This window comes from Cryptomeria japonica, chromosome 4 (assembly GCF_030272615.1).
Source record: "Cryptomeria japonica chromosome 4, Sugi_1.0, whole genome shotgun sequence".
Lineage (NCBI taxonomy): Eukaryota > Viridiplantae > Streptophyta > Pinopsida > Cupressales > Cupressaceae > Cryptomeria > Cryptomeria japonica.
This window is the reverse complement of record NC_081408.1, coordinates 524,457,349-524,479,045: the sequence shown is the minus strand read 5'-3', so window position 1 is coordinate 524,479,045 and position 21,697 is coordinate 524,457,349. Positions and strand designations below refer to the sequence as shown.

Sequence of the window (21,697 nt, the reverse complement as noted above, 5' to 3'; positions counted from 1 at the left end):
TCCAATTCCAAAGAGAGTTCACATTGTAGGGAGCGATGACAACAGCGTGTGTTTTATTGGAGAAAGACATTCCTTATCATGGGAATATGACTGATTATACCGAGGTTGTTGATTTGAATATTTACACTGATTGTTAGTGTTAATTTTAAAAATTACACTAACTATATTGGAATTATTGATTAGAAAAAATTACAGATCAGAAAATGATGGTTTGTTCAACCAGTAGAAATGCTCCAGATTGAAACAGTGTTTTGGGGTGTATTGAGGGGCTCATGTTTTTTGTGCTACTTCAAGGGAAAGCTTGATGTTGTTTCTTTGTATGTTCTGCTCCAGATTGAAACAGTGTTTTGGGGTGTACTCAGGGGCTCATGATTTTTATGCTACTTCAAGGGAAAACTTGATGTTGTTTCTTTGTATGTTGCTACAGGTTGCTGGATCTTGATATATCTTGCTAGTTGTTGCTGAACATACTCCTCCTCACTTTTGCTGCTATGCAGCTCATTTCTGTAAATTTTGTTGCTGCTTGCAGCTGTCTCTGTTGTAATTGATCTCTTTTTTCCAATTAAAAAACTCTATATTTTACACAAATGAGATGGGGCTTGGACTCTGATTATATGCAAAAATTATCAAACATAGCTATCTGACTTGAGCAAGCTCCTGGGAATACAATTCCTTTCTCTTAACCTTCAGATATGTAGCCTGTAAGAAGATATCCAAAGGTATACAATATCTTTGACCTAGCCTTTAATTTTTGAATGACTTGAAGGAAACTACTAGAGAGCAAACATGGTCAGTAAACCAAAAGATCCTAAATTGTTAAAATCGATGTCAATTAATGGTATTTTAACCATAGGCAGCCTCTACTGTGGTTTGAACAACTTCAATAAAAATTGCACAAGAGCCAATCATTTAAAGGATGACTAAAGATGTACGGTTAGTCTTGGTGGTAACACTGAGTTTTCCCCAACCAAATACTCAACCCAGCGGCAAGAAAAAGGGCATTTAGACATTCTGTATCCTTGGAGATGGGCAACTCATATTCCAAGAGAATAATAGAGTAAACATTAACAAAATGGCTGCTAAAAGCAAAGAAGCAAGCTCTCAAGGGAATAAACTACCTTTGACTTGGCCTTAAGATACGTAACCTGCAAAAAGATATTCTTAGAAGATATCTAATGGATTGCAATATCTACACTTATACTAAAAGCAAAGAAGCAAGCTCAAGGGAATAAACTACCTTTGAGTTTGCCTTAAAATATGTAAAACCTGCAAAAAGATATCCATGGAATAAAATACTCGAGAAAATATCTAATGGAGTGCAATATCTTTTACTTTGCCTTTAGATATGTACCTGTAAGATAACATCTTAATAAAAGTCCCTATGTTAACCTGAATCAATTTGATTTAATTTCTAGAATGGTGAAAATGGTAAAAACTGAAAGAATTCACTGGGTTATACCAATATTTGCCAGAACATAGGTAGGGGCCCAAATTTGGGCTTTTCTGGTCGTGGACTCCGATGAGCACCACTCATCAAGACCGTTCTCTAGTATAATGAACTTTGCCAAAACTAGAGGAATTTACTGGGTAATTCCAGTCTTAGCCAACGCATAGGGGCCCAAATCTTTGATCGTACACTCTGGTGAGCATTATTTAAGCCTGTGGATGCAGCCACTACTTTCACAATCTAGCCTTCAGCACTTCCAGCTCTCAAGTTTCAATGCTACCATTAACTTGCAATGCTGCTAAGTGGCCAATGAGATCACTTACCCTGAAAAGATGCCCGCTCATACTCATCTTTCTTGATCTTGAATTCAGGTAATGGAGCGGCGTTTCACGACCAAATAATTGCTTGTCCTTTCCCCAACCCTTGACTTAGAAGACTCCTCAAGATGTCAGTATGTTTCCTAACTATTGAAAAAGATTACCAATGCTCAAACACTCAGATTTGACAATTTCAATGAAGCAAAGCAGGCGCAAAACCTCTACAATATGGTAAAATTAAGTGCACAATGTAAGGCTTCTGCACTAATATCTGACATCCATTCCACTACATCCCACTCCACTGACCATCCATTTGTGCCCAAGGGAAGAGATCAAGCACTAAACTGAGGCGGCCCTATAGGTTTTTTAATGCCTCTCAAAAAATTGGCTAGTATTTATTATTTGGCACATCTACAAAAGCAGACGCCTATAAAATCCAAAAAGAAAACCCGTGTGACCACTTCCGTAAGAAACTTTTAATAGGCCATTTCCCCGGTAGCTCCTGTAAATATCAAATCAAACAACACATAAATTGTTTATAACAATCAATTTTAATTTGGCCTATAACCATCTCCGTTGAGCTCACAGTTTACAAAATAAGAGCTTTTAAGTTTAAATTAAGTAAAGTTAAAAACAAAGATTGGATCTTTTAGTTTTCCTAAAACGAAAAAGTAAGACTGAACAAAGATTGGATCATTTAGTTTTTCTAAAACGAAAAAGTCTAATATCAAATAATAGTCTTTCACAGCTAACTAACCGGAGAATAAAGAATACTTGAGATCTCCCTCAATACAAAAGAAACAGAGCTCAATTCCTCGACCAACAATGACAATTCATAGGAACCTGAAAATTTTCTAAGAAAATTTGTTTTAATATTTCATCCAATGAATGTACAATCTCATGATAAAACCAATTTGGTTTGGATGCAAAAATACTCTTCAATCATTACAGTTTAGGGGATAGGTTATATCCTCCAGCAAAAGAGTATAATTTCAAGATCTGGCGCCATAATACATGCACTTGCAAACCAATATGACCCTTAATATGACCCTTGTGGGACCAGTTGGTTCGAACCCAGTCCTTAATCTATCTCTTAACCATACAAGATTTCCTTCAAACCATATAGGAAATTAAGAGATCTAGTTGCACTGATAGTCATTCCAGAAGGAAAATTTAACCCCCAAGTATCCTCTTTAAGCCTATTTTTTGCTCAGGAGTCAACCTAGTTGGGAATTTGATATCAAACTTAATGCGTAGGTTGCCTTTCCGTCCATGTTCTTTGCCGATGGGCATTCCTTCATTTGGTATTACTTTTTCACTGCCGGGACTGACAACTTCCGTAACAGGAATGCTTAAATTCCTACCATCCAAAGTTACCAAATTCAACGTGCAACCTGTTAGTGCTTCTACGAGAGAAATTTTTTGAGTAATTACTAGATCATTGCCTTCCCTCTTGTAAACGCTGTGTGGCTTCTCATCAATCACAAACACAAGATCAGCAGCAACGACACCTGGCTGCTCATTGCCCTTTTCAGGAAACGTAATCTTTGTTCCTTTCTTCCATCCAGGTTTAACCTCAATTGTTAAAATCTCCTCAACTGGGATTGATTTCCTGATTAAAAATAAAAATTGAGTTAAACAACTAGACTACTAGTACCAAATTAATACATGCCATATAAAAAATGAGAAGAAACTACAACATTTCTCTGAAAAGCAACTTACCCGCTAGCATCCACAATATTTCGTGATATTTTCATTTTTCTTGTAGAGCCACTATAAAGCTCTTCCAAGGTGCATGGCAACTTGTTTTCCAGCGGGGCAGCCTTACGAGGTCCAGCAGCAGATGCATCACCAAAGGATCTAAAAACATTTTCAGTGCCACCAAACCCTCCAAACATTCCATCATGAAATCTTGAACCTCTTGTACTTGTGCTGCTAAAGCCACCCATTCCTCCAAAAGGGCTTGAACCACCAAAGAACTCTGCAAATATATCTTCTGCATTCCTGGGGTTAAATCTAAACACATTTGGTCCGGCATTGCCATTATAATAGGAGGAACCAGAGCCACCAGCATCAGGTGGAGGAACTCCTTTCAGTCCTTCTTCACCATACTGATCATAAATTGCCCGCTTTTGAGGATCACTTAAAACCTGTTATCAGAGGCAAACCAAATCTCAGAACAAATAATACAAAATGCTTAAATTTAGGACAAGAACACCATTTTTGTGATTCAGCTAAATTGAAGAAAACGGAATACATAAATACAACGGCTATAAAACTACTCTGGAGAGTCCAGTAAGACGAAATTTGCGATGAAACAGTAAGTTTAATTGCTACAAAACTGAATGTATAGACATGATAGTACGAGTTAACTTTATAAAACAATCAAATGATAAACTGACAGAAAAACTCCAAGATAAAAGATCTGGTTGCTGTTAAACCACATTGAAATGTTACAATACAAATAGAGATATAAAGAGAATGCTCACAACTGCTTCAAATCTTATTACTCTTTAAATCTCATTCATTGCATGACCAAAGTCCAAATACAGCCATGGTACACGGTAATATCAGTTTTATAAATGTTAATGTGAAATGTAACTTTGAGATACAGTAATTTAGCTGCAAATAGGAAACGAATAATATAAGAGGGGGCACATTAAACCCACATTATCAGCGCAATGGTGCACTCTTTTTATCATTTCAAAATAAAATTTAAATGCACGTCATTGATTGGGTTGTGTGTATCATATTTGTGTGGAAGCAAGAACAAGAACAAAATCGAGTTACAGGTATTTGAAACATCAAAATATAAACAACCACAGTTAACTTATCACCGTGTGCTGGAAGCACTAACGTATTTCGACTAAAGAATGATATCCTAGTAATAGAAGATGATTCAACTTCTCCAAGGAATAGAGGAGGCATAACACTAAAAATTACAATGAATTTGACACTTCAAAAAGTAAACTTCACTGTGAGCTGGAAGCACTTAGGTATTTCGAATAAAGAATGATATCCTAGTAGTAGAAGATAATTCAAGTTCTCCAAGGAATAAAAGGGACATAGGCTCAATACCCCCAATAAAACAAGGTGTAGTAGAAGATCATTGAATTCTTTATAAAATATACAGGGGATGCTCAACTCAGAATTATGATAATTTAATAAAAAATTATTAAAAATACAAGATTCATGGATGAAAAAGAGCTAGGATTGAGTGCTCGAATATCTGCAACAGAACAAGCCATTATGGCACAGCCTGACACGAAACTATGGAAGTTCATTGCTATACTTCAAAATATGAAAAAAGTCATACAACTTGGATCTACTACCAAAATTAATACACTCAGTTTTTAACCCTTGGTCTATATCAAGAGATTATAAGAATATTTTCGCATCATAACTGTGGAAATTCTCCTGTTTGGTAAGACGAGACGTAATTTCTATCATGAAAAAGCCAGATGTTTTTTGGTACGTACATACAACATTTGGGCATAGATGAATTGGCAAATTTACAGTTGCTTCGTCACGAGTTTATGACAGAAGTACAAAAATCTTTACAACAAACAAGGGAAGTGAAAACAATCCCCTTGTAGTTTATACCAGGTAGATTGCTTCTGGCTGTGGTTTTCCAGAGCAAAGGAGGAAAAAAAAGATAAGGAAAACTTTCCTTGTTTCGACATCATACCTCGTTCAGCTTCCGTGCAATGAATGCTCATTCCGTTAAATATTATGCGGACAGAAACCAATAGATTGAACAATTTATAACAGCCGCACAAAAGATTAATAAGCTTGAGCACTGTATAAACTGGATGAAGCTCCTGCCATAAATTTAGAGGCAGGCAAGGGTCATGAAATCATGCACCACATTCACAAGAAATAAATGTTCATTACAAACAAAACGACTTGAGAAACCCCCTTCACAAATCCAAGCTATACACAATATCAGGTACGAAAACGATTTTTTGATTTTATGAATAGTTTTGTACGATCTAAGAAACTACAAAAAAAAATTCAAAAAAAAAAAATTACACCAAAATGTGCTAAAGTACTATTTGCTTCAAATCTTATCATTGGAAGCCATGATAATCTTCTCCATACCAGTACCTATTTTCTACTTTTGTGAATACCCACTTCCTCCCATGGCACATTGAATAAACCATATAACTGTTTAAATCTCCGTGATGGGTGGATTTAAATCTGAAGCGAACCCTAATCATCACTCATTGATCGGTTTGTGCATCATTATGACCTTGATTCAAATTATTGCGTGTAAATACAAACTGATTATGTCTTTGATTCAAATGCCGTATTAGGGTTAGAAAGAAACAAAAAAAATCTCAGAAACTTACAGACCAAAATGGCCAATTATGGATTTCACACAAAATGAAGAAATGGGCGACTTTAATTAAATCTACGAGACTGGATCTCTTTACCAATTACCCAAGAAAGGACACAAAATTGAGTTTTAATTCAGCGCATAACCCGCTTAGATAACAGAGAAACGAAAGACAGGCATATCTGTTATAGAAATGAATTAAAAGGAATAATAATCACTCGAGATATAAACCAAAAAATTCTTAATTAAGATATCAGAGTTCCAGGTTTCAAACCTCATAAGCCTCAGAAATCTCTTTAAATTTGGCCTCAGCTTCCTTCTTATTATTTGGATTCTTGTCAGGATGCCATTTCATTGCCAATTTTCTGTACGCCTTCTTCAGATCATCGTCCGTTGCACTTCGCCCTACCTTAAGAACTTTGTAATAATCCACACCCATCTCCAGATATACGAAAACAATAGCTCCTCAAGAAATAATTCTGTGTTAATGTAAATACAGAAACAGAAAAACCAAAACTGTAGTTAACAGAACAAATTTTAGTTGCCGTCTAGTACCTCTAGTGAACAAGATCATATAAACAGGCAGGAGAAGGAGAACGACGCTTTGAGAAGCTTCTAGGCCTGCATCGAAAGATAAAATCTCGCTCTCTTTATAGAGTAATTAATTAATCTCAATTAGTTGTTCCTCCTCCAAACATAAAATCTTGCTCTCTTTTAATAAAGTAATTAACTTAATTTTTGCTCTTTGTTTATTTATTAAATGATTAAATAATCATTTTGTTATAATTTGCTTTTAAAAAGTAAAGATACCCATATTTATATAATTTTAATCCTATTGTTTTCATTCACCTGAATAAAACGTTCTCTCTAATTAATCTAAATAGATTTTTATTCTTCTTGCTAGCATTCTAAATAGATTTTTATTCTTCTTGCTAGCATTCTAAATAGATTTTTATTCTTCTTTTTTAATAATTATGTGAATTTGTTGAAAAATCTGTAGATTATTTTAGATAAAAGTAAATTATGTATTTTTTATAATATAAATTTGTAACTTAAAATTTATATAAATTTATAATTTAAAAATTATCATGAGGTTTAGAATATATATGTAAAGTTGAAAAGTATCTATTTTGTACTTCTTAAAGAAAGTGATTAAAGTTGTGTAAGAATGGTGTACATGCACTTCAAGTTTTCTAGATCTATAATTTTTATCTTTAGAAATGTGTGCAATGTTAACGAGTTTTTTCATTTTTTATTTATTATTTTTCTATAATGTCTTTATTTAATTAGTGTGACAATGATCATTTTTAATTATTATGGTTGTTGTTGTTTGGTGTTGTCTTTATCAACAATTTTGTTATTGAATTGTAATTATATTTGTAAACTTGTTATATTAAAGTGCTTCATCCAATAAAAAAATGCATTATGTTGGAAGGCGTTTATCGTTGTAGAGGGATGCATCAATGTTTGTAAACAAAAACCTATTTTGCATAAATTTGACGTCCTTCAGCAAGTACCATTAATAGCAATTTATTTTAATGTTCTTGATGAAAATGAAAGAACTCACAACAATTAGAAGTCAAGCAATTGGCATTAAGTAATTGATGGTTAGGCATAATAATGGAATGACGATAGTGGAAGATGAATCGAATTGCCATTCTTCTAGTATTAAGCTATGATGGTCTGTAATATATTTATAACTAAGTATATTTGAGTTGGAAACTCTTTTTTTAGGGCTTTATGGTGTGTTTCAACTTGAGATTCATTATTTGGTGTTCAAGATTTTAGTGATTTACGCCATGAGATAGGGTTGAAAGTTCATTGGATAGAGCTACTTCATATTATTATAACTTGTATTTAGAAATAAATACAAGTGCATCGGTGTCGTCTGTACCTATTTTGCATTATGTTGAACTTCAAAGATGTGATGAAAATGGTATCTATATTTTAATATAGCTATACCAATATATCTATATTTTAATATGTCCTGAATATTTAATATGATGCTACACAATATATATAGTTATGGTTTTTATAATTTGTGAAAACTTTTAGTATGATGAAATGTAAAGCTCGGATTTTTTATTTATTTTTTGGCTCTTCTTTTCTTTGTTTTTTATGTATAATTGTGAGCATCAACATCCTCTCATGGTAATCAATTTTTGGAATTTGCCTCTCCAATTAATTCTGATGCATTTGAGAATTCCATTTTTGTTTGACTATAAATATGGATAAAGAGGTGGAGAATTTTGTTTGTTTCTCTAGTGGTTGTTAATGGTTATCAAAGTTGTTTTAACTCTTTTGTTTTGTGTCTAATCACAAGGGAAATATAGGTGAGGGTATTTCAAATTTTCAAGTTTGATTGATGAAGAGAGAAGTGTAGTGTGTGGATGAAATGCCTTCAACCACGTAATGAATCAAAGAGTATGGCAAAGAGACAAAACAAAAACTTCAAAATTGAATCTGGTTTGAAATGGGTAATATGTATGTGTAAATGAATGATATTGCATTTGAAACTTGTCAATATGTATTATTGGTCGACTCCAACTTCATGGTATGTTTCATTATACAACTTATTTTTAGCGATTTCAATTTCATTATGTAATCCAATGTAATCTTGTTAGCATGACTGAAAAGAAGTAGGAATGTATCACACATTAAGGAAATGATAGAGATGGAGAAAGGCGTCAATTTTACTATTAGTCTTGCTCACATGGAAACATATGGCAAGCTCATTCAATACAAAGTCCAATTCATGGACAAACTTAGTAATCTTAGGATAAGAATGAGGAAGAGGTGGTGATGGATGATTTTGGAGAAGTGGAAGTAGGCAACATTATGGAAACGTTGAGTACCATGTGAAAGAGGCGTATGTTATGGCATATTAGAAAGTGTTCATTTTGAGGATGGGAGATGGGATTCCTTTGCATTTGTGATGGTTGAAAATATGGTTTACAAGTTTATGCATGCAAACAAGGAGTTAAACCTACTTTACAAACATTAAACATTAAAGGGAGAGTGAATTTAATTGATCCAATCTCAATTTAAGTATGAAATGGATTGAATGCACATAAATCACTTTCTTTGTGGAATTGAGTTGAATGTGTATTAAGGGGATTGAAATTGAATGCTAGATCTAGGGCCAAAAATGAAAAATTGACATAAAATGCATGAACATTAATTTTTAGATGCAATATGCAGACACGAAGCTAGATTTGAAGTAAGGAAACAAAGAGGAACCTATGTTTGAAAATCCAGCTGAAAGTATAGGACAAGGTAGCTTGTGACAATCATGTCCTCCAATTGTCAAATGCAGACAAACATGAAACTTTCAAAATTAGAATGTCACTCAAAATCTTCTCCCAAAAGTTCATCAAAAATTTATTGGTCAAGTTGGTGTGAGATGACCCTGTCCTCCACCTTTTGCTCTTGCAAAAGTCAAGTTTGATTGCCTTTGCATATTTTGTTGGAATCTTTGATTATAGCTTTTGGATCTATCTCCTACATGCAAAAAGAGGGGATATGGTGTTGTTGATAGGGGTTTACCTAGGTTAAACCCCAGGTTTGGACTTAACCCTTGAATTAAATTTGAAATTGAATTTGAAATAGAATTGAATTGGAATGAAAAGCTTCCCTTTTGAGGGCAAGGCTAGATTTAAATTGAAATGATTGAATTGGAACTTGATACCTGTTAGAGTATTCGGGTATTTACTTGATTAATTAAACATTCTTTGTTTAATTATTTAAGTTCCCTTTATCTCTATTACACTTAAGCTAACTTTAGGTGCATATAATTAATTGTTTTAATTAATTATTATGTGCAAACCTAGGTTTTCCCTTTTTAGGGTTTCTTGACCTATTAAAGGTTGAGTTCTTTCTTTTCATTGTAAGAATCACATTACATATTTTTGTGAATATTGAGCTCTCTCTTTTTGAGCATATTCTCTGTGTTTTGTATGTTCTTCAGATTTTGCTTCATTGCTTCTCCTTGTAACAGGTTATTCGGCTTGCAGAAGATCTTCAGGCTCCTGTGGTGTTGTATTTTCTCAACTCCTATAATACCTTGGTGAATCTTGCTTTGAAGTCTTCATACGAAGGTTGATGTTGTCATGTGCAATGTCTTCAAAATGTTTTGATCATGGGTGCCATCATGAATGCTTGAAATCCGAATTTGACCCTTCCTTCACTACCTTGAATATGCTTGATTTCTTGCTCACTTGAATTTTGTAATTGATCTTGTGAAGTTGTAATTGAGATATCATAGAATGAGGGGGTAAAGATTGCTTTTATAACTAACCACACCAAACATGTTTAAAATTTTGAAGCGGACTGACACGGAGAAAGTTTTCTCGCTTCCAAAATATGATCATTAAGGGGTCCAAATTTGGGCCCCTTTTGGGAGGACAAAGGTGCCTAGAATGTCCCTATCCTGCCCATCAGGGCTAAAATTTAGACAAAGTCCTAGAAAAAAGTGTTGAAGATGTTGATTTAGGAGTTGTGTGAGCAGAATCAAAACAGGGTCAGGGCATAGAAGGATAGAATGTCTAAGTAAGGCCTAGGTGAGAATGAAATTGTGTAAGGATAGAATTTATGATGCTACATTTAGCCCCTACTTTAGTGGGATTATGAGCCTACATTTATACTATCGGTAAATTACAGAGTAGCATTGAAAAAATTTCATCAAGATATTAAAGAGGCAAAATACACCAAGCCCCCAAGGACTTAGGATCTTATGAATCTAATATCAAGATAAAAGGAGCAACACATGAAGAGAAAAAGAGCATGATTATGCTGGCCTAGTAAGGCTTATGCTTACTATGAGTCATGTTGATTTGAAAATTTTGAATTAAAAAATTGATGCAAAAGATCACAAAGAAAAAGGCTTAGTTTGCAAAGTAACATGAATAAGGGAATTTAATCGACTACAAAATGGGTAATGTAACATGTACCAAACATGTCGTGGTGTGTGATCAAAAGTGTACACACAAGTCTAATGGTACATGCACAAAGTGTAACAATGAGTGGAGTGTATGCCCCCACATTAAAGTGATTGCATACACCTTATCAGGAGCAATAGTTTTAAGGTAGCATGCATCCAAAAGATAAGTGCATTGCCACAAGGATATGCCCCTAAGCAAGGACAAAATAAAGACAATGGTCACGAAACATAATGAGGAAGAACATAAGGAATCCACTAACTAAAGTTAGTATGTGCATTTGATAAATCGTGTATATCAATTATGATTGCATTTAATTAACCTCATCCCCCAAAGGTAGTGAAACTACGAGCGCAATGGAAGAACAACACATAAGATGAACAAATAGAAGTCTTTTTGGGTGAAAATGGTAGAGACCAAAAAGAGAGATCTCAATGCTTTGCATCATCCCTAAGTAGACAACAAAAAGGCACAATTATGAAAATAACACATGTACAACATAACATAGATACAACATATAGAAGAATTGAGATACAAATTGAAAAATGTCATGATAGATTTGACCTCTTTATTACCTTGTGCTAATGGAGCAATAAGGGTCATCCAAAGAGAGCCTAACATAACAATAGGACATATCAAGCAGCACATCACATGGGAAGCACATTGCATATAAGAAAACACACATAAGAGTCTACTACACAAGTGAAGCTAGTCAAACAAATCGTTTGCCTCCCACTCTTGCTTAACATCACTTAGGGATGGTGGAAAAATGGTGGACAAGATACAAGAGGAGACACATTGAGCATGATATATGGAGCTACTGCAAGTTCCAAACAAGGACCATGCTCTAATGATGAGTCACTTTGTTTGTCACTAGGAGCTAGGGTTAATGCTTCTAAAAATTGTGAAGATAGTTCATGATTATTCTCAATAACCTCATACATATCATCAAAATCATTAGAATCAATATTGTTAGCATGAGTATCAACATCAATATCATCATCTAAATTAATCACAATAGGATCTTTAACACATAAAGGAAATTAAAATTCATTTTGTGTAGACATCTTTAACTTTTGATGTTGTATATTAAGTTGAGCTTCTCTCTAGGGTTAGGAGAAGGTTGGACAAATGGGACCAATTCAACATTTGGAATCTTTAGGGAGGAATTGGTTTGGGAAGCAAGTTCATAAGCCTTGGCACGATGTCTTTGACTTTGTTAGCGTTCTCTCGCACTACAATTTATCTTTGTTCGACTCGAAACTTGCAAAGTTTGAGGATCAATCAACATAGGCTTCTTTTCTTCCCTTGTAGGGGAAGCAAGAAACCTCACTAAGTTGAGAGGTACAAGATGTTGGGCATTTTCCTTTTTATGATGTAGGGGGTGGGACTACAACATATATAAGAGGAATAAAGGGAATAGGAAAATGTTTAGGTCCAAGATGAGGAGGAGGAATATCCATGGGTAAAGGATACTTAGTTTTACTCAAGGTTGATATCATTTCATTTTTCCAAATTTTGATAAGATACGAAAAAAGAGCATCATTTTGAGATTTCAAAGTGTAGACACATAAAAAATTTCATATAAAATTATCCTTGCATTCAATATTAAAGTTTGTAATCATCAAGTGGATCCATTATTTAATAATCCTATTTTCCATTATAATATTCATACTATTATCCATTATCTCATGATATTCATCATTCATTATTCTATTATTCTTTTTTATACTATTCAAATGTTATATTAATATTCATATCCATATCATTATTCCATTAATTTCATTTAATAATATAATCCATTAAATATATTACATATTTCATTATTCATTAAAGTGGCAAATTCCAAATCTTTCTAGCATTCATCCCCTATTTATCATATTTCACCTCTATCAGTTACACTCATCTAATGCATGTGGGATAAACACTCTTCATTTATACCCTAATCTACTATCCCTCATTCATCCTACAACTTGGATCTTCCTTGAGGACAACTATTTAAATCTAGCTTCCTCTCATTTATCAACTTGGCAAATCTCTCTATCATTTGCATACTTGCATTTTGAATCTTTTCTCTTGAATTCTAGTTTGCATATTTGATCATTTTGTTCATCATCTGATTGATTCTCACATCAATTTCATTGCATTTTATATCCTTTATATCCATCCATCATAGCTTCTTGTGTATGTGCTTTTGAGAGCATCTGTCATTTGAGCACAAGATCTTGATTGGTAGGAGAACAATGTAGGCAAATCCTTGTTAAGATGCATGTGTGTCACAAACCATATTATCTATAATTATTTGATTAGGAAAATAATGCTTATTTTTCATTAATGAAATGGAAATCGAATTTTAAGTAAAATTATATGATAATGAAATGGAAATTTAAATGCAATGGAATGTCTTAAAATGTTTTCCTTTTTGATATGTAAATGCAATTGAATGATCAATATTATTTTTATTATGAAATTGGGGATCGCCATTGCTAATGAGCAATTGAGTGCAAGTGAATTCAGGAATAGATGAATGTGGATGAAGGCGAGAACATGGTTCAAGTAGAGTTGCTTTAGCTCATGGACTTTGCTAGAATAGATGGAATCTCACACACCACTTTAGAATGTGTATTTGCATCTTGCAAAGATTAGAGATTTATATAACTTTAATTGGGTGTTTGCTCAAATTTGAATGATGAATTTCATATGATTAATATTAAATGATATTTCTTTATTTTAAAAGTAAGATTTTGTGAATAAAAGGGGTAAAAACTTTATTGAAACAAAGACTCAAAAATTACAAGGAGGGCCCAAGCCTCGAGGCTCCAAAAAAGAGCCTCAGGCTCCGACCAAGCTCAGCCAACATCATTGCTATCCATAGCCTCAGCAAAAATCTTCTGCAAGACCTCACAGTAATCTGGGGAAAGATGCTCCCAACCTTCAATTTTCCAATCACTGTCATGTTCTAAAGCCCACTTAGCCAAACAATCGGCTGCTCTATTCCATTCACGAGGAATGTGGATGAAGAACCATTAAAGAACTAATTTGAAGAATCTGATGAACTATCCCTACTAGCTGCCAATGAATCCCACTCACCTTCTTCTCAGTCAACAAATTCACAATAATTTGTGAATCTGATTCACAGATAACCTTCCTTCTACCCAACTCCCAAGTCCACTCCAGGGCATAGAGAATAGCAAGTCCCTCCATAAAATTATTAGATTGTCTCACTTTATGCACCGAAAAGAAGAAAATCACCTCCCCCAAACAATTCCTACCAACACCTCCAAACCCTGTCGGGCCTGGGTTACCCCTAGAGGAGCCATTAGTGTTAATCTTGATAATCTCATCCTAGGGGGGTCTCCACCTTCCCACCCTTTGGACCTTCTTCATAGCACACCTACCTCTCTTGACACAAGCGAAGGTGGGAGATAACTCCTTCCAGCCAAACCTACTCACGATATCTTCCTCATCTCTATCCAAAGGAAAATTCACCTCACATTTAGCTTCCACCATCTCCTGAATCATAACCATGATTCTATTCCACACTTGTTGCACTAACAGTCTGGCCTCACAAAAGATCCTTCTATTCCTCTCAAGCCAAATTTGCCAGAGAATGAAGATGGGCCCAATATACTAGACCATCTGGAGGAAGGGGGACAAGATAGGAGGTCTGCCCAAACTGCTTCAAAACTCCACCAGAGAATCTATGTGAACACAAGGACACTTCCACACCCCCCACCAGTAATGCCAAATAAGCATAGAGAAGGGGCATCTGAAGAACAGATGTGAGGAGTCTTCCTCCCCATTACCACACAAACCACAAATCGAAGGCCCCAAGAAACCTCGCTTGTGAATATTATCCCAAGTTAGGCATCTATTCAAGGCCAGAGTCCAAGCAAAGCAATTGCACTTCAGCCAAGAAGAATTGTTCCAAACCTGTTTCCACCAGTGCACCTCTCTTCCCTCCAATCTTCGGTTCAACAGTTCCCTATATCCAGTAGCTATAGTAAATATGCCCTTAGGATTCAGAGACCAGGCAAGTCCATCCCTACCCTTGATGCAACTATAGTGTCTACTCGCCAGAATGCCTTGTAACTCAACACAGTCCTCCTCCATCCCAACAACCAGCCACTCATTAAGATCCTTCCACCGCTCCATCTCCAGCTGCCCACACCTATAAACAATCTTGAAATCACTCACCCTTGACCACCCTGCCTCCAAAAACCTCTAGCTAAGGTTCCCAAGATTAGGAAACTGATCAAGGATGGGGGAGTACCCGTCCCAAGAGTCGTTCCAGAAAAGGACCTCTTCCCCCTCCTGCAGATCCAAAAGAGTCCTTCCTTAATGAGAGAGGCCCCCTTCTTGAGAGTATACCAAATCGTAGAGCCTTTACCCTCAAGTGGATATCTTGGAACCTCCTAAGCTGGTATCCTCTACATATATTTGAAGGCCAAAATCTTAGCCCAACCACGATCCTGCTCAACACACCACCTCCAGTACAATTTTGCCGCCAGAGCCTCCCTGAATAGAATGGCCTACCTTAAACCAAGCCCCCCCGATTGCTTCGGGCTACACACCAAGTCCCAATTGATAATACTCCATTTGGACGAGGATAGATTGCTTGCCCATAAGAATTGTCTTGCCAAAGAGTCCAAGTCCTTCAAGAACCATTTAGGAGCCACTTGAAGCATACATTGATAAGTCGAAAGAGCCTGAACCATTGACTAAATTAGTTGGACCCTCCTAGTAAATGACAACCATCTATGAGTCCAATGTTCAACCTTTGAGTGAAATTTATCCAAGATACCCTGTCATGACTCTCAAGGAGGGTTACCAGGAGATATAAGAATACCCAAATAAGTCAAGGGCAAGGAGTCAACTTGGAATCTCAAGATAAGAGCAATCCTCCTTTGAATAGTTCTAGGGGTGTTGAAGAAAATGATTGAAGATTTATCTTCATTGATCAACTGGCCCAAGGCCGCCAGATAAACATCCAAAACCTTACGCAGATTTGTAGCTTCTCTGATCCGAGCAAGTCCCATCAAGGTCGTGTCATCAACAAATTGCAAATGAGACTGCGGCTGCAAGTCATTACCCTAGTTCCAACCCTAAATATTGCCCTAACCCACATTATGCTTGATCAACCTCCCCAGGCCCTCAACCAGGAGAATGAATAAGTAAGGGGAGGGGGGGTCCCCCTGACGAAGGCCCCTAGATGCACCAAACAGCTCAGTATGATCCCCATTGATTAGCACTGAGAAAGAGGTGGATGTAACTCCACTCATAACCCATTGAATCCATTCCTCAGCAAAGCCAAAAGCCCTAAGGATCTTCTAGAGGAAATACCAACGAACTCTATCGTAAGCCTTAGCCATGTCCAACTTGATAAACATAGATTTTTCCTTGGATGTTGCCATAGAATGAATGGTCTCCATAGAAATGACCACACTATCTATAATTTGATGCCCTTCCACAAACTCGCTCTGTTCCTCAGAGATAACACCCCCCAGACACTTCTTCAGCCTCTCTGCAATCAGCTTCGAGATGATCTTATAAATCACATTGCAGAGAGATATAGGGCGGAACTGGCCTAACTTGTCGGCCCCCTCACACTTAGGGATAAGCGCAATGAAGGTCGCATTCAGTGCCCTAAGCATCTGTTTATTCCTCTGGGACACTTGGACTACTTCCAGTAAGTCTAGTTTGATGATATCCTAGAACTCTTGAAAGAATTCAACTGGGAACCCATCCGGGCTAGGGGCTTTTCCTTTCCTCATATGAAAAACAATCATCTCAAGTTCTTCCAACAAAATAGGGTCCATAAGCTGCTCATTCATCTCCCTAGTAACAAGAGGAGGAATGTAAGCAAGAACCTGGTTCTCCTCCACTGATTCCCCCTGAGAATCCTCACTGAAGAGGGATCGGAAATACTGTAAAGCCTCCCTAGATATCTCCTGCAAAGATAATAACACCTCACCTCTATCATTGACCAGAGCAGGAATGGAATTTCCATGACGTCTTGCTTTCACAAAGTTGAAAAAGAAAGTCGTGTTCTTATCGCCCACTTGAAGCCAATCAATACGGGCTCTCTGTTTCCAGTAAATTTCTTCCCTAAGCTCCCATTCCTCTAAAGCCTTGACACCCCTCTCCTCCTCCCTAAGCAAAGCTTCAGACAAACCACGCTCTCTAATTTCACTGGTGATGCCATTTAACTCTGTTTGGGCAGCTTTCTTAGCATGAAAAATGTTCCCGAAACCCTGTCGATTCCATTGTTTAAGCCAGAACTTAACAAACTGCAGCTGCTTGGCGAAAGTGTACATAGCAATGCCAAAGGCCAACCTCCCCTTCCTCCACCACTGCTCAACAAGAGTCGGCAAATCAGGATCCTGAAGCCACATAAGTTGGAATTTGAATGAAGGAGAGTGAGCAACTCGGGCATCAGAAGAAACCAACTTGATAGGGCAGTGGTCTGACCCTCTCCAAGCAAGAATCTCAGAACTTGTGGACCACCCCCACCAACCCAAAAACAGGAAACCAAAAATCACTTTTTAAAGTAATATTTATTCTGACATTGTTTTTCTTTTTTTTTGAACAAAAGTGGCAAGCCACTAATATATATATTAATAAGATACCTGATTCAAGAGCTCAATAGGGAAAGAATCAAGAAGAAAACCCTATATCCTTGCTCAGATACAATGAACAAAGATGAAAAGAGGCTATGAGAAGGAGCCCCCAAAATATCCAAAGAGATAGAACCTACCCATAGAACAAGCCTCTTAGAGGTCAAATTTAGAGTAGCGGGTCGGGACGAGTCCGGAAGAAAACTAAAAAATGACACCCACAACCGGTTATCATGAGGACTTGGAAAGTAGAATTTTGGTTGTCGGAACACTGTAGATCTGCCATGACTAGTACCGGTTGTGTTATACCAGAACTTTGATACCGGTAAGTTGTCCTCTTGACCAGTTCATTAAAAAACCCTCCATTATTGGTACTAGCCGACGGGCTAAGAAGGTGACTCTGCTACCAGTTCTATTATACCAGTGGAAATAAATGAATAGACCAACACTGGTAATAACAAGGAGTAGTCAAAAAAAATTTGGGTCATACCGGTTGCCATTAGATTTTCCACACATCAAAAAGGAGCATATTCTAAGTAGCAAAAAGCAAAGCCAAAATTACTTTACTCGTCCATGGTTGCATCCTCTTGGGTTTGAATTTCAGGGGCATTAGAAGCGGGCTGAAAGGAGTTAGTCCATCCCAAGGCCTCATCCTACACCGGTGCGTTGAGGTTTGGCACCCTATCTATAGCCCGTCCCCTTTCCATCGGTTGTAAAATTGGTAGATAGGGATCAACGTTTTCTATTTCTAGGATCACCATGAGAGCCCCAACTTTGACTCTGACTCTGTGCACAATATGGTCGTCCAATTGTCTGCCAGATTGTTGCAGGTCATTCTTCACATGGTGGAAGTTTTGCCATTCGAGGGCATGCTTTATTCGGTCATAAAGCACCATGTAAGCATGGCTGGATTGAATAAAGTGTCATGGAAAAATGCCCCCAAGGAGAGCCAACCCCTGCCATAGATTATAATTTACCAGGGCTTCATGGAATGAGGTCGGTGCAAGCACATCTCGTCTTACCAATTTAAAGAATACTAGTTCAAGAAGAGGAATCGATTGCAAGAGATCTAGAACATTGGACAGAAAATAACTGAGAAGTTGATAGGGATAAAGAATTATTTTGGCTTGAGGGAACAAAATCTCCTCTCCATTGAAACCTTTGACAACTCTTCTCAGTTGTGGATTGTGCAGAAGAAAAAGTTGGTTGAGGTCCCTGTCATTGATGTGTCCATGGAAAGCCGCTGAGGGTTCTTAAATTTGCATTGGAACCCGGTCGTTCCATGGCATATACTCCCAATGCATTTGCCGACACCCTTCACAAGAGCCATTCTCCATATTGCAGAGCACTAAGATACTTCAAAAATCAAAACACTTCAAAAATTTCCGCTGAGAACTATGTATATAAAAGCAAGTTGGTTTCCATTTATAAACAAAAATTAACATCTCGAAGTGCAATAATTAAGCGGACTTTGAAATCAAGTTTGTGATTTCTTGCATTAATTTGTGACCGTAATGCAGTTAGGAGGATGTGTGAGAGGCCAAAATCTGATTTGCCCTGTGTGAAGCGACATCATGAAAAAACCAGAGTACTCGCACAAATCTTTCATTCATACCATCTACAAACTACATTTAAATGCATAAATGCTAGTGTCCTATCAGTCATCATGTTCGCAGGCTTCAGGTTAAATGCCTACATGTGAGTACTTATTAAGTAATAATTTGTGATTAGAGAGTTGTACTTTCCTTTTGAACCAATTCAAGCAATTTGGGAAAAGAAGAAAGTTTAGTGGGAAATGCAACCGACTCAACTGAAATGCCATCACAACCCATATTTGCTAGCATGTCAGCAACGGAGTTGCCCTCTCTTAATGTGTGGCTGACAATGTAATCCAAAAAAGTGTCAAGTAATGCTTCAAAACATACGATAGATGCCAAGTCTTAGATCTTTTTGAGGTAATTGAATTGATAATAACTAATGAATCTCCTTCTATATGTATGCTGGAGAAACCACACTTCCTTGCTAACACAAGGCCAACTAGTAAGGTGTTTGCCTCCACCAAGTTATTTGTACCCGGAGGGATGGGTGACACTTGGAAAGCACACATTTTGCCAAATTGATCTCAAATGCAAACTCCAATTCCCAACTTCCCTAGGTTTCCACGGGAAGAGCCGTCGAAGTTGATCTTAAAGAAATTAGGTGCTGGGGGTACCCATTTTATGGAAGACCTATCTCTCACATGAGCTGAGGACCAATTCGGGGGAATCCCTATTGGAAAAATAATACCATTCCATGATTTTGCAATTACCTTATCCCATTGGGTGAATGACTAGATGTCCTTGGAATTAGTGAGAGAGGAATTTATAATTTCTGCAATTGAATTTTCCAAATTGATCAAAACTTGATCTAGAGAAGAGGATGTTTTTTCTAAAAATTCTTTTGTTCCTCTCCCACCAAATGGCCCAAATAATGTGAGCAGGAGCACATTTCCAAATGCCTGAGAAGGTTGATGAAAAAAATAAAAGAGGCCATGAGTTAAACATATCCCAAAGTGATTTCGAGAAGGGCATCATAACTTGGAGTTTATTCATGATGAAGAACCAACATTGGGATGCAAAGGCGCAGTGTAAAAATAAATGATCAACTGTTTCTTCCTCTGAGCCACAAAATACACAATTAAAAGCTTGTGAAATGCTCAATTTTACTAGTCTATCTACTGTTAGGATTCTTTTGTTCAACGTTAACCATGCAAAACAATCTGCTTTTGTAGAACAATGTCATTCCAACAGAATGAGTATGCCCAACTACTTACCTTACTATTGTAACCCTATTGTAAGGCTTTGTAACCTTATTTAATTGAATATTGCTCTGATTTAGAAGCTTCCCAAATTAACACATCTTCTCTGTTAGACATGAGAACTATCCTATTCAATAAAATATTTGCCAAGGAGGAAGATTGTTGGGTGGATATTGGGAGAAGAGTGGGATCTTTCCAGATTATTTTTCCTGGAAATATTTCTACATCAGACACATAGCCACTCAATTTTGTACTCCAATGAGCTATAGATATATTCATAGTATCTTCCATGTTATCCATTTGAGCAGTTGGAGGGTGCCCACACCATGAATCTATCCAGAAGTTGGCACTGAGTCCATTATTGATTTCCCATGAAACATACTTAGATATTAGATTTCTCGAATCCATCATAAAATTCCAAATAGCAGACCCCTTTGGGGGATCTAAAATTGTCAACACTCTAGATGGTTGAGTATTGTCCAAATATTTAGCTTGCATAATCTGGCACCATTTGGAAACAGGATTAGTGTACATTTTCCAAATCAGTTTCCCTCCAAAAGCCTTATTGTGATGCTTTAGATTATGAAGACCAACTCCTCCTTGGGATTTTTGACATGACATATTTTCTAGAGAGGCTAAGGGGATTTTCCTTTCATTTGTCATATTACTATTCCATAGAAAATCTCTAACAAGTTTCTGCAATTGTTGAATGACAAATGAGGGATCTTTGAGAACAGACATGTAATAGTTCGGTATTGCTGTTAACACTGACTTAATAAGAAGAATTCTACCTGATAGTGAAAGTCACCTTACTTTCCAAGCTGAAATTTGTGCCTTGATTCTACCAATAACAACAGACCAATAAGAGGATTTGTTTGTTCCCATAAAAAAGGGGACGCCAAGGTAAGAAGATGGCAATTGATCTATTTGGAAGCCCAAAGTCCTAGATATTCTTAGTGACAAGATTGAGGGTGTGTTGAAAATAAAAATCTTAGACTTGGCAACATTAATTTTTTGGCTCGAAGCAGAAGAGTAGATTTCCAATGTTTGCTTGATGAGCCTGGCTTCTTTTAGAGAAGACTTATCAAATAACAATGTATCATTAGCAAAAAGAGAGTGAGTTACTGCTATTGAAGTACCTGGAAGAGTGACACCAAGCCAAAGCCCTTTTGAAGATTGAAAATTGATGAATCTGCTAAAGGCATCTGCCATGAGAATGAAGAGAAAAGGTGATAAAGGGTCG

General features: G+C 36.6%; 1 protein-coding gene across 2 annotated transcripts; it reads right to left on the bottom strand.

Moving 5' to 3' along the window:
• Positions 1-2,602: 2,602 nt before the first annotated feature.
• LOC131069018 (uncharacterized) lies at positions 2,603-6,803 on the bottom strand. 2 transcript variants are annotated; one of them, XM_058004302.2, is made up of 4 exons: positions 6,659-6,803; positions 6,378-6,582; positions 3,487-3,914; positions 2,603-3,376 (listed from the first exon to the last, which is right to left on the bottom strand). In XM_058004302.2, exons 2-4 carry the CDS (start codon positions 6,540-6,542, stop codon positions 2,938-2,940), a joined length of 1,032 nt encoding a protein of 343 aa, XP_057860285.1. In that variant the 5' UTR covers positions 6,543-6,582; positions 6,659-6,803; the 3' UTR covers positions 2,603-2,937. The 2 variants fall into 2 exon arrangements, with proteins under 2 accessions (XP_057860285.1, XP_057860284.1); XM_058004301.2 differs by having other exon boundaries at positions 6,378-6,737.
• Positions 6,804-21,697: the final 14,894 nt, after the last annotated feature.